The sequence below is a fragment of the Toxotes jaculatrix genome, chromosome 21 (genome assembly GCF_017976425.1).
Source record: "Toxotes jaculatrix isolate fToxJac2 chromosome 21, fToxJac2.pri, whole genome shotgun sequence".
Lineage (NCBI taxonomy): Eukaryota > Metazoa > Chordata > Actinopteri > Toxotidae > Toxotes > Toxotes jaculatrix.
In genome coordinates, this window is record NC_054414.1 from 2,463,839 (window position 1) to 2,481,669 (window position 17,831).

General features: G+C 41.9%; 2 protein-coding genes across 2 annotated transcripts in view; both read left to right on the forward strand.

Moving 5' to 3' along the window:
* LOC121175582 (transmembrane protein 94-like) overlaps positions 1 to 17,831 on the forward strand; it is an 847,517-nt gene that overhangs the window by 527,916 nt on the left and 301,770 nt on the right. The window lies entirely within an intron of this gene.
* The window catches only part of ca10a (carbonic anhydrase Xa), a 183,458-nt gene continuing 181,159 nt past the window's right edge, over positions 15,533 to 17,831 (forward strand). The window contains exon 1 of the mRNA XM_041066679.1: positions 15,533 to 15,634. Coding sequence (XP_040922613.1) covers positions 15,574 to 15,634 — 61 coding nt within the window. The 5' untranslated portion in view covers positions 15,533 to 15,573. The remainder of the gene's footprint in view (positions 15,635 to 17,831) is intronic.

Consider the following 17,831-nt stretch of genomic DNA (forward strand, 5'->3'; position numbering starts at 1 on the left):
TTCCGCCCTTTACCCCAACATACATATCATATACAAATAAATATCGGCATGGAAATACATCTCTATATAAGTAAATTCCAGTATTTAAATAAATCTCTTGCTATAATAAGGACAGTTGTTGTCATCTTGTCCCACAAACTGTCTCTTTATTCTTTATTATAGTCAAATTTATCTCTGCGTCTCATAGTGTAACATGATTTACTTTTCCTACTTCTCCAGAAATGCAGATCCATCCTTCCGTACTTCTTCAGATCTTCATCTTGCTAAATGTCTCACCTGCACAGGTCAGTTTTCAGTTTTTTTCTCCCATGTGGCAAAGAACTGTTCTTCTATAAAATTCTACAAAAGATCTTTCAAAGACCGTTTGATTGCTTTTTGTTCTTTCCTTGTATTTGCGGTCCATATATTCATGTCTTATTGGATTCACTCATAGGACATGTATTATTACTATTGCTCAAGAGTCAATACAAGTGTATGAACTAATATCCACCTTATGAACACACAGACACACACACACACACACACACACACGGTGCAAGTGTAAACATTACTTACCCATCACTTTTATGTAGCCCTATTAATTTTGCCAGTTTTGTGTTCTCTTCAATTTTCTAAAAAAATATTTAAAATCATTCAAATCAATGATCTAATTTTTAACTACTACTGATTTTTACTAGCTAACAAAAAGCATTCAAATGGAATTGTAATTATTAACAACCACAATAGTCACCTCAGTAGTAATAATGATCCATTAAAAGAATGATCAAACTCATACTCAGTGCCCAAAGCCCTGTCCCATAATCCTGAACCAGGTTATTTCCAGTATATCAGACTGGGTGTGTATAGATATACAATATAGTGATTTAAAGTCTTGTATAAATACTTTTATATGAAAACTATTAAATAGTACTTACTTACTTTTCTGTATTCATTTCATTTCTCTTTGTTTTGCTTTGTTCAGGAATATACACTAACCAAAACCAAAGCATGATACAACGTGATGATATCATGTCGGTGACATGGTAACATATCTTTGGGTCTTTCCTTAATACCTGATCTTGAAGATGAACCATATATGAAAAGCCTTTTGTGAGTCCTCCATAATTCCAGCTGTTGTTTTTTCCTCATATTGTGCATATTAGTTCACCCACAGTGGCTGCATATTACATACATGGAATATTACATACATGGCCTCCAGTGGCCTGTAACACTGGAGCCATGCATATAATATTCCAACACAGGAATACTGTACACAGAGCACACCTGCCTTAGGGACCTGTGATCAGGTTTATTTGGCTGTGGTTAGAGTGATGCATTGATGATAGAACTGTGTTACTGAGCATGTTTGGTGTTGTATGTACAGACTTTTCTTACAGACTTTTCCTTTCAAAAAGCAAAAGCACGATAATTGTAGTTTGTTCAAAGTAAATACTGAATAGTTGTGTTTCTGTTATTTGGTTCAAAGGGACTTAAAGGGACAGAAACCAATGGGTTCTTAAACTCAGGGGAGAACGTGGAACCGTTGTCTTGTGATCCCTCAATCATCCTCCTCTTAACCTCTGACTGATGCTCAATGCATTGACTTGGAAGGCAGTGCATGATGAGTCATCCTGGATCTCGTGCATTAAAAAGCCCGACCAGCAGATGCTATTAGTCATATCACTGGCTGTCTGACAAGTCAATTTTCTCTGTAGTGCTCTGCATATTTTTATTTATTTATTTTCTTTTAAATTGACAAAAGAGGTTTCATCTATCTCAAAACCTTTTTTCATCCTCAGCTCACCTCAAGACTCCCGCTAACTCTGAAATGAGGATTTGCAAACATTTGACAATGGTGAACTCTGAAAGTCTGCTCAGGAAAAAGTTTCGCCCACAGGGTGAACAACAGGTTTTTAACAGTAATTTGTTAATTGCTGAATTAGAAGGAGCTAAATTATCCCCAGGGTTAATTTAATTAGTTCGAGGCCTGAGGAGAAGAGAGGAGAGGCAGACACATTATCCTTTGAAAGTGCTCTTCAGCTGCTTTGGCACGAGTATGGTTTTCTTCTTCTTCTTCTTCTTCTGCAGAGCAACAGTTGATTTTAGATTTAAGATTTAATGCTAAAATGATTTATTCATTAAAAAACATTTTGAGAAGAATCTGAAGGGGAACCACATCCCTTTTGCCTCTGTTCTCTACTACAACAAATTTCATTCAAAAAAAAAAAAATAGCCGTTTGGTTGAAGTCTAACTTATCTTACTCTCATTTACACCCTGGGTAAAACAAAAGTCTTGAAAGTAAAAGTAAATTGATATGATCCACTCTTCAGTTACAGCAAATCTATAATATAAAGTCTTAACTTTTAAGATCAGCCCACATTGTTTGCTGGAACAGACCTGGGTCAGTCATTGTGTCCAAGAGGGGACATCCACCTTTCCACCTCCATGAGGAAAAGAATTCCTCAATGTGGCTGAGGAATGGAGAGTAGAAGGAAGGTGAAGGGAAGAGTGACACCATCCCCAGATGGTAGCTTCCATTACTCTGGCACAGTTTTTCTATAAACACGTTCCAGGAGATCCATGCAGCCCTGAGTAGACCCACCACTCAGACAACACAGACCACTATGTCTATTCTCTGGCTGTAAAAAGTGTTAAGCTCCTCACTGTGTATTTGTAAGCTGGGGTGTCCATGTTAGCGGAGATTAAGTGTCCTGATGCACGCTGCACTCCACTCACCATCCACTGCACAGCGGGGCCACTAAACACTCAATATGTGGACTGCACTGCAAAAACGACCCCATGCTGAGGGATGAGTGTGTCTGTGTGTGTGTGTGTGTGTGTGTGTGTGTGTGTGTGTGTGTGTGTGTGTGTGTGTGGTTGTGTGTGTGAATGAGGAGCATGTCAATTGATATTTGGAGACGGATGGAGGTTTAGTAGGTGACTGTGTGAGTATTTTTTTTATTAACTTCTCAGCCCTGGAAGCATTAAGCATTCTGCTCTGCTTGACACGCGCTGAACCTCGCCATCAAAAGAGAGCTGGCTCCTGCCATTGCATAAGTTTTTATTGATCCGGGGTTAAGCGGGATAAACACATTGATTTAAGTCATGTTCTGTGTGTTAGCTTGATTTGTGCTCAGCTTGTATTGCCTTTGACCTGCACCGTGCAGCATCATTTTCACTCATACAGATGAAGTTGTCCGCTCCAGAGAATGATTGAAATTTCCACGTTGAGGTGGCAGGAAAATTCTCATGATTTGAACCGCTGCTATAAATCTTACTGTTACCCAGTTTTTCAATCTTTTCACTCGTAGAGTGACTCTAATTCACGGAACAATGAACAATGAATGAAGCTAAGGATAACTCTGCTTTATTCTGACTTGTATCCAAGGCCAGATTACTGACTGGGGCAATGTGGGCAACTCTCCTAGGAACCCCCCCCCCCCACCTCCAAAGTCCCTGGGTGCCCCAGAAGCCCAGCCCAGTACCAGACAATTTCACATGGCATGATTTATACCCAGAGTCCAGTGCATTAAGCAGCGTGTCCTTCACGTAACAAAGCCAGCTCTCTCCAGACTGCGACCGTTTTGGTCGTTGCACGCAACTAAAAATGCTTCTGCTTGACTAAAAGTAATGTGAAGCTCATTTGCTGCGCAACTGCGATGTAATTACCTCATGAGAACCTCACAAAAACCTGCGTGGATGTGTGCGTTTCATTACGATGCATTAGCCATGCTGAGCTTCAAGCCTCTGAAATGAACTTAAACCAATGAGACCCTGGAAGTCAGGGAAAATGTATTTAAAAATTAAAGCAGCTCCTGCATAATTTGCAAAATGGTATATAATAAGCAGTGGTATGGTCCTTTAAGGACAATCCTCAGAAGGGAAAGTGCCATTCATCTGCTATCAGTCAGCTCCGTTCATCCTCTCTCTGTCTCTCCTGCTTATTAAATGAAAAGAAGAAAAAAAAAAAAAAATCAAAGGGCAATCCGTGACACTATGTGAAATGTGATAGTTGTTCCTGTCAGGCTGAGATGTTAACTCCCGTGACTCGGGGTGACCTGCAGTAGCAGCTTGTCACAATTGTGCCTCTCTCCTTTATCCCAGATTAGACCTTTAGTGTTTTGAGGTTATAAACAGATAATCTGCTTGCACTCTTTAATCAGATGAAATGTGGGGGGGGTATTAAGGTAGGTGTGCCAGCTTAAACAACTTAAATGTCACCTTGTGTTCTCAGCTGAAAGTGAAAGCTCTGTGAGCCTCGAAATGAAAAGAGAGCCAAATCTTAGTCAGACGTGACTAAGACGTAAGGTCAATGATGCATCTTGGTATTGTGTGTGCACGTGACATCCCGCTTCTTGCGATTGTCTCTCACAGCATCCAAAATAAAAAAACAAAAAACAAAACTGTGAGTGATCATTTCAAGCCACCAAATGTGTCCTACAATCACCAAATGGTGAGTGGGTGGGAAGAGTTTTCAGATACGTGTTCACAGAGGCCCACCTCTCCTGCAGAGCTGCCCACAAAGAAAACTTATTTATGGAACACACACTTCTTCGTCGCGACATGCAGCTCTATCCACTCGGCAGTGAGCATATATACCAACCCCTCCCCTCCTCTGGTAAAGTTTTATACCCTGATTAATGGATGAAATCAAGGTTAAAGCACGTGGAGCTGTTTTTAAATGTACTACCACTGATTATCCCTCTAAATGGTTCATGAAACTTTTTCTAATGTTTTCTTCCTGCGCTTTGATAAAACACTGTAGTGACAACTGGATTACAGCTGGCAAAGCAGTTTTGTGTAACAGGTGCAGACACTAAATTTGCCCAAAACAAACAAAGCGCTATGGGAGTGTAGCAATATTGTAAAGTGGCTCTATTGTTCTTGACCATATGTTGGCAAATGTTGTACAGCACCTGCACTGTTCTATGTCTGCTTGTCTTTTTTTTTGTTTATATCAATAGTAAGTCAGTAAGCTTCCCAACCTTAAACCTCAGCTGAGCGTATTTGTTATCTACACTCCATCAGTCACACTACACGTGTGGAGGAGGTTTTACAGCATTGATTTTGTCAGTGCAAAGAAATGTGATGTTCATCCAGCTTCAGTGTGACTGTGCTGTGTGTCTATTGGTCTGTGCTTCATTCCTGTGCCTCTGAGCTTGGCCTTTACAGTAAATGGACAAACGCTGTAGGTGTGGGGACTCCGCCCAGTCAAACCCCAAAGAGCAGAGTCTATGGGTAACATTCACTCCGTCCATGTATTTTAGGGAAAAATCCTTTCACTCCAGTGAACTTGATGGTTGCAACCTCCACATTAACCCACTTATATGTGCAGATAAAAACTTGTTAACTGGAGGAGGAAATTGTTTCTGTCCAGTTTTTTTTTTTTTTTTTTTTTTTTTTAGAGAAACACACAGATGTCCCTGAGGTCGGGAAAAATCATTATGCCCTCTGGTATTTTGAGCCACATCCTACACCACATTTTATTGACAGACAGGTCCCAGAACAGCAAAACCTTATTAATCGGTAGGTTAAGCAGACACTGGACAAGGACCATGGACAGAGAATCAATTATATGTGGAAAATAATGTTGATTGGGCTTTTGGTGAAGAATACTAGTGGGAGATGTATTTTATAGTGCTGTGTATCAATAATTTGGGTGCTGTGTAGTAAAGAGACTCTATACTTAATGCTTTGCTCTGCTGCTCCTAGAACCCAAACATCACTCTCCTCTGAAAAGCCACTCTCACCTTCCATTTAAATGTGTTGCTATGCACTGGGAACACGCTGCTTTTAAAGGGAATGAGAGGAGCTGATGTGTTTAGCCATGATTGTTTCCAGCTCTTTGTTCACCCACTGATATTCCTTCTAATCCTGTTAGGACTGAAGCCAGGAACGCAGGAGGAAGGACCCAGATGCAGACACACAGCAGCAGGCTGATGCAGAGAAGATACTTTAACAACAACAACAAGCTGGTGCACAGGCTGATGGGTGGAGAAGCTACAGTCCAGGTAGGTAAGAACCAAACTCAAGGAATTCAAAACTGAGCCGCAAAACCACAGGGAAACAGTCTGGAACAAGAACAGGAAACTAAACAGAAGCACAGGGAAACACGGGGGAATTGAACAGACGAACTGATGAAGACTGAGGGGAATACAGAAACCTAAACACACAAGGGAGGCGGTGGCGGGGGGGGGGTAATTGGGAACAGGTGAAACACATCGGGGCGGGGCAGACAAACACAAAGACGGGAGGGAAAACTTTAAAACCGACGCAGAAGAAATCTAATTTCAAAATTAAACAGGAAATAACAACACAGAGTCTAAGCAAACAAAGAAACCAAACAACAACGAGTCCAAACAGAGAGTCAGACGAGGGTCAGATCATGACAAATCCAGCCTGTTCATCCAACTGTGCCAACGTGTTCAGCTCTGCTGCAGCAGCTCCACTGGTCACATACTTTACCAAAAACTCTGTTGGTCTCACACACACACCTGTGTCGTGAGCACACGCACACCGCCGAGTGAGTCTGCTTGAGCATGCAGAGTTTGTGCTGTGGAGGAGGTGAAAGTCTATTTTGGACTTGGGCTTTAATTTATTTGGGACCAATTAGCAATGAGAACTCCAGCCTCTTTAACCTGCTGCTCTGCCAGAGACACACAGAATATTAAGAGCCTTAGCGGTTGGCTGGCAGAGGCTGGGGAAAAACACTGAAAACTCAGGGTTTCAAAACCCTGTCACCGTCCCAAGCCAACCCAACCCAGCCGGAGCAGGTTTGGACTCAGGGTCCTATTTGCTTTATCGCTTCATCAAATACCCGGCAATGTTGAAGACTTTTAATTATAAATATAATAATATAATAATATTTTGTTTGTTGTCCAGCTGCTTGTTTAGGTTTTTTTTTTTTATCTTATCAAAACTAAAAATGTCCAATCACCAATTTTCCACTGTTGGAGGGGAAATCAGGAGGTTCATGGGTTGAATCAGGTGTGGACTAAGCTGATGACTGTGTTTTTTTTATCTCCTCATACAAACACAAGCCTGTTAATATTCAAATCATCCAACCATTAAAAAAAAATTAAATCATGCTTTAGTTGATATTGTAAGAAAACAAATGAAACATGTTGCTGCTGCAAATCAGTAGGGAAGAGAAATTCAAATGGAAGGAACACGATGGTCGGAGAAACGTGAAAAACGCCTCAGCAGGCTGTATCCGAGCGCGCGGGAAACACATACATTCTCTGCAGGTGATCAGTGCAAACTGTTTACCATTATTCAGTGTTGCAAACAGCTGATGTTTGACATATTAAAGATTCTGCTTGTTAGCTGACTCCGGAGCAGGGCATTTTCACCTCCCACAGCCTTAGACAATCATTCTCCACTTTGTGAAACTAATGGTGGAAGTTAAATGTCAACATAGATTTAACAAGTGACTGTTTTTCAGCCTATATTTACTCACATTTTCTTTTTTCAAATCGGCACCGTTAACAGTAGGCCTGAGTAATGCTCTTGCTAAATTTGACCACAAACATTGTAGATTGTGTTGGAATCAAGGCTACAGAATAGCACAAACATTTTGAAGGCGTATTGATTTTTTCAGCCATATCCTCACAGCATGATTGGAGAAATCTGGAACACGGGAAATCAGGAAAATTTATCCAAACACGGACCCCTTCATTGATGCCTGAGCCTCTTAAACTCTAATCAAAAGGCTGAGAAAAAAAAAAAAAAAAAAAAAAAAAGCCGTTAGTTTGAATGTTGAGGCTGGGCTGGAAAAACACGTCCCATTCAGAACAGATAAGAAATTACAGTTACGTTTAAATGAAATGCACATTTTCATTTTAATTACTGACAAGTGATAAAATATTCACATCAAATGATGGAGCCATTTTTGTGCAGATGAAACAATTCCCATTAGTGGCACTAAGCTGATAAGTATTGCCGACGAGGTGAATATTTTTAAACAGCACCATCATTTGCTGATGGATAGATGAGTTTTTTTTTTTTTTCCCCCGTATCAGGTAATCTCCTTCTAACGGACACAGTGGATTTGCATGATTGAAGTTTGAACATGGTAACTATCAAGTGTTTAATTAAAGGGCTCAGTTTTAACTGGGTCAAGAGAATTGTTTTAATCAATTATTAGCCATCAGTCACCCTCAGAGATCACCTGCACTCTGGGCAGTTTGACGTAGCAACCCTTTCAAAGCGACTCCATGACAATTATCGGAGAGGAGAGCTGATGGAAAGCTCTTTATTTCCTTCTCCGGTATCATTCCCCATTTTGAAAGTCATTTATAAAGAAATTAGTCTTTACATAACGCTCTTCCATCCAGTGAGTCTTCTCTCCTGATTATATATAATAATGCAACCCCCCCCCCCCCAAAAAAAAATGAACAGTGAGTAAGAAAAATAAACTTTAATGCAATGATACTTATTTGTCATTCCATTAGTCAGAGGAATCAATGACTGTAGTTATCTACCATCCTTCAGAAAGCACCATTTGTTTAATTCAATACTGTCTGTCAAACTGTAAGAAAAGTTTTTTTATTATTATTATTATTAAAGGGAGATCTCATTGTGAAGCCACTCTCTGTAAAGCAGCGTTATGATGACAGAACACAGAGCCCGTGGTCATTCCAGTCACATAGGAAAACACAAACAGCACATTTTCTCACTGAGGCTAGAAACCATAACAAGGTCCTCAAAGAATGATCCTGAATGATTCTGGAGACCCTGACCTATTTCGAACATACCCTCACCAAGGGGTACGTTACCAGTTAGCCAGTTTACCTTAAAGGACCGGTGTGTTGGATTTAATGACATCTATGGCTGAGGTTGTAGACTGCAACTAACTGAAGGTCCCCCCTCCCTTGCACCTCCGCTCCCATGCATGTAGGAAAACCTACACCCGGTCCCAGTCCTAGTCTAGACCCAGCGTTTGGTTTGTCCGTTCTGAGCTACTGTAGAAACACAGCAGTGCAACATGGCAGGATATTAATGCGTTAATTCTAAGGATTCTTAGTGTCAGGTGATTCTGCGCTAATGAAAACATCATGAATATGAATTATTCCATTTCATGTTAGCAGACTTAGGATAGATACTGCTGTGTGACTGACATTGCGGCGTCAGAGGCCAGTGAATAGCTGTCTGTTTACAGCTGCAACCTGACTGTCACTACAAAAGAAAAACGAAGCCCTGGCTGAATAATAATGAGACCTGGCCACCTTTGAACAGCTATATTCTGAATTAATCATAATTAGCCCAAATCAAATCTTTCAACATGTTGCATTTTCTCTCTCCTCCTCCTCCTCCTCCTCTCCATGCAGCTAATCTCGCTCTCTGCCTTCCATTCTCCATCTGTTTCTGAGAAGGCAAAGTCATTGAAGAAAAATAAAATCATTTGGCTGTCCTTAATGTGTTTTGATTTTCCCATTAGCAACCCAGTCATTCTTCCTCACACAGGCATGAGCATAATTAGTGTCTTTCATCTGCATAAATTTGGCCTCTGAACCACAAGAATATCGATCAGGCTTAGCAAGCACAGCCGTACCTGCAAATGATGAAGTCTACAGTGGCAGCCCGGTTGCTGTGAAATCAGGATAGGTTTTATTTTTTTTCCCCTTTTGTTCATTACAAACACAATAACGGTGTTTGTGACTGGCTTCGGCTTCGACTCTCACATATTCACTTCCTGCCATTTCTGATACTTCATTTGATCCACTCTCTTTTGCGAGTGGCACATTTAAACCTGAGATGTCGTTTTTACAGCAGCGGCTCAATTTGTGTTAAAAATTCAGTTTTCATCATCCTCTTAGTATTCATGCTTCTACATTAGCCTGCATGGGATAATTGCTATCTCCTGACTCACTCAAGACTGGGCATTTTCAGATGTGAGGATGAATCCTGTTACACAGCCCTGTACCTGTACATGTATGGGAAAGAGTATTATATATCATACGACCAATGAACTTTTAAGTTGAAGAAATTGAATTTTCAGTTGAGAATGGAAACAGAATGGATTTAAAGTACTGAGAGCAACTGTAGGTTTCTACAATATGTTGTTTGACAAAGTCAGAAATCAAAGTTTGAATTCCCATAAGCCTCTGCCATTGTAGCTGCTAATCTCCCTGTGGTCCACACATTAAAATCCCATAAAACACCAATACAATCATGGAATCAATAATGGAAAGTAATAATAATAATAATGATAATAATGATAATAATACAAGACAGACAAGCTCAAATAATTAATAACAACAAGCAGTTCTTGTGGAGTATTTTGGTGCCTTAAGACCTGAAGTGAGGACTCAGTTGAAGTGTCTGAAAGCACTGAAAGGAATTAAACTGTGAGCTGAAGTAAAAGTACTGAGCGGGGCTGTAGGCAGGACTTTAGACGACCCACTGTCCACAGTCTGCTGCTATTTTAGCCAGGGGGCCAGTGACCTCTGGACATGTGACTGGAGGATGTCAGGCTCAGCTCGCACTGCTCTTTAATGTAAAGGATTTTTTTCTTTCTACATATGTACTGAAAGTACAACCGCAAAGTATTTCTTACCACATTAATCATGTCTGAGCTGAAAATATGTTTAACGTGGTTGTAAAACACAAAAAGAAGCATTATAACTCTGAATGATACTGGAAACGTCTCTGCTGAGGAGCTGACAGAAGACGCGCTGCCTCTGAGATGCTTTCAGTGGACATCAGGGCTAATACTCCTCTTCCTCAGTTTTTTTGCAGCGTCCCAACCCTCAGACAGGCTCGGTCTACATCTTAACTCTAACTCCTCTCCACTGCTGCACCGTTTTCTCCTAATACTGTTTAACTGCACAGCCTGGAAGGCGTGACTACATGTTTCCAAGAGTTTAAAGAGATCATAATATTAATTGCTTCATTTAAAGTGAGGATACACTCTTGATCATGTTGGATTGGATCCTAACATCTGCCTGCCCCCTAGTATCTGGAATGAAGTCTACAAAAGGAATTAGGGAACTTCTCAAACTTTAAATTGCAAGAAGCAACGACTGCAGGAAGCGTGTGCCAGCAAATGTAACACTGAATGTCTTACTTGTAGCCTTCGTAAAGCTTCACATATTGTTTCTGTGTATGTCTTTTCTTCTTCTTGCCATGTACCTTGTAAAGTTAGCGCACATAGAATAGTTAATGACCAGGACAACTGGTTGCATCAGTCAATCTGACACAGGTATAAGCAGAATACAAGAAAAACAGCAACTGTTTGCTGCTGTAAAGCAACTTGTTAGTCAACCAATTATATGAAAGGAACATAGCCCACTCCCAGTCTTTCTTTCTCCCATTATACCCAGTAATCAGTGACATTCTCTTCCCTGTTGTGTATGTGTTCATCAACCTTTAGGTAGGCAGCTCTGTGAAGAACATAAAGAGCGTTTGCTGTTTTTTTTTTTTTTTTTTTTTAGAGCAGAAACTTGGGGAAAGATGTTCCTCCTCATCCCTTCAGTACTTAGAACTGCTCTGTATAATACCAGTTCCATCCACAATGGACTATTTTCTAGTCAACACAGCACAACAGGGGCCCTGCTAGTTTACCTAATGGAGGAATTTCTGAAGTTCTGAAAGTCCAGCATTTAGGCCAATTTAAAGTTTGAGGGTAAAACATAATTGAGCTGACTTCTCCCCTGCAGGGAAGCTTTCAAACCGCATTTGAATAACAAGAGCCTGATCCGTCTGCCAGTCTGTCAGTAGATTCTCCTTCCAACTTTTCTAAAACCAGATGAAGAACATTATAGTAATCCAGGGTCATGATCGCACTATATTTGAAAACACATCGCCGAAACATCAATGACGGAATGAATCAGAGAGGGAGTCGATGGAGGAATGAGATTCGAAAACCAAACGGAGTTGTGAGAACAGCAATTTCCTCCCTCACACCAGCAGCACAGAGACCATTGTTGGCTGAATAACAATCATATCTGGAGTTGAAACAGAATACGCTATTGTGTCCTTCCAGCAGAAAGTAACCTTTGAAAGGCCCTCCTTAAAAGAAGCAGCTTTACACCATTGCATGCCCACATGGCGGGAAAGAGACACCGGATGAGATTTGACGAGTAAAAAGCATTCGGGTCCAAAAGGGATGGGGGGAGTCTGCAGGGATGTACCGCTTTGATGTGGAAAAGTGGCACTTGAAAAAAAAAAAAAAAACAGGCTGTGTATGGTATTGATTGTCCATCATTCTCTACCTCCTGCCCAGCCTTTGTTACTTGGAACATCACAGGGGCCACAAACGGGAAGGGATAAATGGAGGAAAATCATAGCATTAAGTCCTTATGCCTTCAAACACCACAACACCTTCTGAGAAAATTCAGGGTTTTCAGAAGCCCAAACCAAAGAAAATAACAGGTAGACTAATATGGCTTGGTATTTTATTACACAGCTTTTTTTTTTTTTTTCAGCTAGTGGCTGTTGAGGACTTCAGCGTTTACAGTGAGCTGCAGCTGGACCTATATTATGCTTCACAGTAGCTACAGTAGCTGTTTGCATTTTTTAAATGAACAGCAAGATCCCACACTAAGCCTTGTTATTGGTAGGGAGGATTCAATCGTGAGCTGTACGCACTTGTCAGGATGCAAAATTACATGTGCATGACACGTCTGTATCAATGTCAGACCTGTGAAGCAGGACGGTGTGTATCCAAGTCAGAATAAACTTCAGTATGTGTGTGTGTGTGTTCTTCACGTCAACTCTTTTATTTTGATTTTAATTCTTTTATGGACAGTTGAACCTTTTTGGACTCTGATTTAGTTTAAGTTCTGTTAGTAGTTCCTGTTTTATTTTGAAGTCATAGGCCTTATGTATCTTGTCTTCTTCTACTTCCTGTGTTTGTCTGGTTTTCCACCTGTGTTTGTCTGCCCCGCGCTAATTGGTGTCACCTGTTGCCCATTACCTCATGTATCCAAGTCCTTGTTAGTTCGTCTGTACCTGAGTCTGCCCATGTCTTTACCTGAGCTGGTTCCCGCGTGTGCTTCTGCCTTGCCTCGTCAAGTCCCCGTGTTCGTTGGTGTACCTGTGCCTTGCGTTTTCCCACTCGTGGACTTACCTTCCGTTTTCAAGTAAGGACTTTTATATTTTTGCTTAGTTTTGTTCCTGAGTTTTTTGGGTCCCCTGTCCCTCGTGTTCCTGGTTGCCTCGGTCGTGACTTCGTGACAGTGATAAGATAAATACAGAATATCAGCAGCCTTAACCGAGTCATTTTCAGACATATAATACAGTTGTATAATTAAATGTTACTGTATGTGCAGCATGGCATGACAATCACTATAACTGACTATAACGCCCCTAGAAGTGCGTGTTTTGTTAAATGTGGGAAACATAAAGTTTACTACCTGCATGTTGTGCCAACATGCAGGTAGCCTTTGTACAACTTTCACATAATTAAAAAAAAAAAAAGTTACTTAATTAGACCCTCCCCCCCAACACACACACGCGCACGCACGCATACACACATGTACACACAATATTCTAATGCTTTTTCTTTGAGAGGAGCAGATTGGTAGAGGGGCTGTCAGTCTTTTTGGTAATGCTGTAGCGTGTGTATGCTCTCTCTCTCTGTCTCTCTCACACACACATCTGAACTGCTCAGACTTTCTTTCTCCGGTTAGGCATCCTTCTCCTCATCTCTCCATCCTCTGCCTGCCTCCGAACATTCTGGAGAATTCGGGCCGAGCCTGAAGCTGCCTCTCTCTCTTCCCTCTTGTCTCGGTGACCGTGCTGCGTTTAACACAAAACAATTTTTCAACTCCAAACACGAGACATGTTTCTGCAGTGCGCGGTTTTCATCCACCTGTGTACCCCTCTAACCCAACCCACCCCACCCCACCCCACCCGCCCGTCTGTGCGCGTGCCCCCCGACCGCGCACCTCGCTCCCCTGAATCCTGATAAAGCGTAGAGCCGCAGAGCTGGGTGGCATCGCTGGATGTCCGGTGCCAGGCTGGAGCAGGAAGTCCAGCATACGAGCCGCTTCTGAGGATACGATTCCTGCGTGTCTGCTCTGGGAGCGCTGCGCTCCTCACGTTTGGATAGAGAGCTCATCGTTATTAATCACTGTTAGTTATTATTATTCACGTTTAATTTATATGGGCGCTCCATTGGGTTTCTGTCATCTTCCTCTAGTGTCTACTTTTAGTTCTCAACACACAGTCTCGTTTTTGGATACATTTTCCGGTGCGTCAAAGCCGCGCGGTCCGGAGTTTTCGAACCATTTTTCTTTGCAGATATTTTGTTTGCAGACGCTGTGAGTGTGCTGTGTGTGTGTGTGTGTGTGTGTGTGTGTGTGTGTGTGTGTGTGTGTGTGTGTTTTGTTTCCCCTCATTAACGCATTCCCCACATTCAGTCTTACATTTACACTGGATGCCCGTAATTTTAAAGATCCGGTCTTGTAGTTGTGTCCGGGGTGTGTGGGATGGAGAGAGAGGCAACCCTGCGTTAAGTGCACAGCAGTTAGCAAGAACATGACCGGAAATATGTGGGACAGTACACAAATTAAAAGCACAGACAGTAAGCACAAGATCCAAACGTACAAGCGCCCAGACAAATAAAAGGGTTAATAAATATGGTAGATATCACATTATTGTGTATTGTAATCACGCAATAACTTAACTAGTGGCAAGAGGATATAATGGATGACTTGAATTTTAACATCCTGCTGGGCTCAACTGTTAGATCGACTATGATCAGATTATTAGCTGGTTTGCATTTGATAGCATGTTGTCTCTCACCCTGCAAACTTAATATTTTCTGATTTGTGTGCACTCTGTGTGCTCACCCTCTGGCCACGTCATCATATTTTGCATGCTAATAGGAGCATGTGACAAAGTAGCTTTTCAAATTTTCATAATCCTCCTGAAACACATTTATATCTGCAGTGATGTGATTTACTTCCGTAAGTGTTCAGAAATATACACAAGTACATAAACCAAAGCTTTTATTGTGATAGTCCATGCCGGAAGATTCTGTTGCGTCTTGTTTAACTTGATGCTGGTCCCCTGCAGTGACGGGGAGAAGTCTCGATCGGAGGCTCGCCACCTGGCGATGCGAGTTTTCTGAGTTGTGAGGCGTCTCCAGGTGTTAGTCCGATCCCACCGCTGTCCCACCTCATTAATCTGCGCTTTCTCTTTCTCTCTTTAGACACACAGAGATTTTTCGTGGAACCATCATGTGTGACTTTCCGTGGTGAGAACGGGATGCCCGCTCTGTGAAACGGCGACGGATGGATGGATGGATGTGTCCATTCTAGGGCGCACTGGAATAATAATACAGTGAACTGACAGAGGATCAGTGTTGTGCTCGGCTCTTTGGTTGGAGTTCATCCTGTTTTTTTTTTCTTTTCTTTTTTTGGCCATCTTTGGAATTGATAAGTTTACTGGCGGGAACGTGTAACATTTCTTCCTCTGGCTCTGAGCACCTGCTATGTGTCTGGTGTGGAAAATACCTGGTGGAAGGTGTACAGCGGGATCCAGCCTGGGAGGACAGGACATCTGCAACTGATAAAGCTCCGTTTCTGATTTTATTCCTTCGTCTCTCTAACCTGCGCGTGATGTACGTGGAATGAAAATAGAGGATGGATATAATCTGGGAACTACTCATCATTCTTCAAGCCAATTTTATTGTGTGCATATCAGGTGAGTTATGGGCGTCGTTTCGGGCAGGTGCATCAAATAGTCATGAATGAATTTATCTTTAAGCTCTTGCTAAAAATGTGTGGGCAGAGAGTGGGCTTTGGTTTGTGAGTAATTAAAAAAAACAGGAATCCATCAGGAATGTTTCTCAGGACGCACTGTGGCAGGTGGAGAGGAGGTAAATGTGTTCCAGTCAATGTTCCAGACATGATACTGTATATTCCTGTTGTTTTAATTTTAGTGACCTAAAGATCTTTAAGCGTGTGTGTGTGTGTGAGACTGTGTATGTTTCACCCAAGACAGAGACACAGTGTATCCTCCAGAACTGGATGCGCAGGCTTCTGACGCACGCATGACATGGGTGGGCTCTTTTAATGCAAACCACCAGATTCTTGTTTATTTCAATATTTTTTTTTTTCTTCTTCTTCTTGTTCCCCGGACAAATCACGTGTTTGCTAGATTCCCCTCTTCCGTGTCTTCTCCGTCACTGTGAAGTCTCTGGGCTCCAGAGACAATTCAGTCAGAGTTAATATTAAATAAAGCAGTTGTGCGCACCGGTGAGCGCACGGCGCTCTGCGGTGTGAGGAGCGGATGCGGCGGTGTGGGTCACGCTGTTTGAAGGGCTCTGTGTGCGCTGTCCGGGGAGGTGCGTCTCTCAGCCAGCAGCACTTAATAATGGAGAATTAAATGTCCCCACTTTATTGTGCTTTGGTGGTTACATGGCTTTGTAACAGCCTGATTTTACACTGTTCTGTCTGTTAGTTCAACTTAAAACCAGATACCAAATAACCTTCAGAAAATATAATGGGGAAAAAAAATTACAGTTTCACCTCGTTCCACTGCAAACTGTGCAAATATGTCCACTGAATTTTAAAAATCAAGGCAGATATGAGTGGACGGGTCCAGTTTTTCAAAAATATGGACGCGCCTGAAACAGGTGAAGCTGCATCTGAGTGTTTATCACTGAGTGGAATTACAACACACAATAGAAAGTAAATGACTCTGCCAAAAGGATTTTTGTGCATCTGTGCTTGCAAGTGAATCCCGTCCAGTGGGACTATGATAACTGGTCTGCATTCCACCATATATTCAGACACCAGGCTCTCCACTTTCCTTTATACCTTGGCCCTCAGTAAGGAGAGTATGAGACATCCACCCTGTGTCAGTGGCCCCGTCAGATCCTCCAGTTTTGATTGGTTTAATCGTACCAGTGTTTTCATTGAGGTCAGCCAACTGGGAACAAGATGACTCCTTTTTTTTTTTTTTTTTTTTTTTTTTTTTGAGTTTGGTAAAATAAATAAGTCTCCAGCCCAGGCAGGTCCTAGTGAATACAACAACAAAAATGCTTTTAATTTCTAATTTACTGTGGTAATTAGACAACATCTTGCAGTTCACCCATTTTGTTTCCCTTTAGACCCAGCTTCCACTGTAATGCACATCAAATATTTATTGGTTTTAGCCAGTGAAATTTCTTGAAAACACTGACTCAGACCCAGTAACTAGGAAGTATTGATTTAATCAATTCAAGTTTTGAGATAAAACAGCAAAGTGACAGACTGAGGGATGACCCAAGATGAAGACCACGGCGGTGCAGTGGTTGGCCCTGTCGCCTCACAGCAAGAAGGTTCTGGGCTTGAACCTGCTGCAGGGGCCGGGGCCTTTCAGCGTGGAGTCTGCATGTTCCCTCTGTGTGGGTTTCCTCCATGTGCTTCAGTGTCCTCCCACATGTCATGTGTCACCTGACATGCTGGTTTGGTTAACTGGGGAATATAAATTGTGAGTAAGAGTGTGGGATTGGCTCGAGTCCTCCCCTCTCCCCTTCCCCTTCGCCTCCGTGTGACCCTCAAGGACAAGCAGTGCAGCTAATGGATGGATGGATGGGCTCACTTAGTGCTGGCTTTGTAGAGATGTGTAGATGTTACTTCTCATCCATTTTGAATTGAAAGTTCTTTCTAAACAGTTTTTTCCAAAGTCAGGAATGACCTGTGAGGCTGAAGGTCCTGCTGGAGTTTTCCTCCTCCGTGTTTTTCCTTTGCTTTTTGTTCGGAATCCATTTCAGCAAGGCTGCTGAAGCATCATCATTTGGTCTGGAAGTTGTTTCTTACCTTTATCGTTAAGCAGTCGCATGGACTCGTAGACATGCTGCTCCTCTGCATGCTCAATGTTAAAAGGCACTGGTATGTTTGCTAACCTTTAGGCC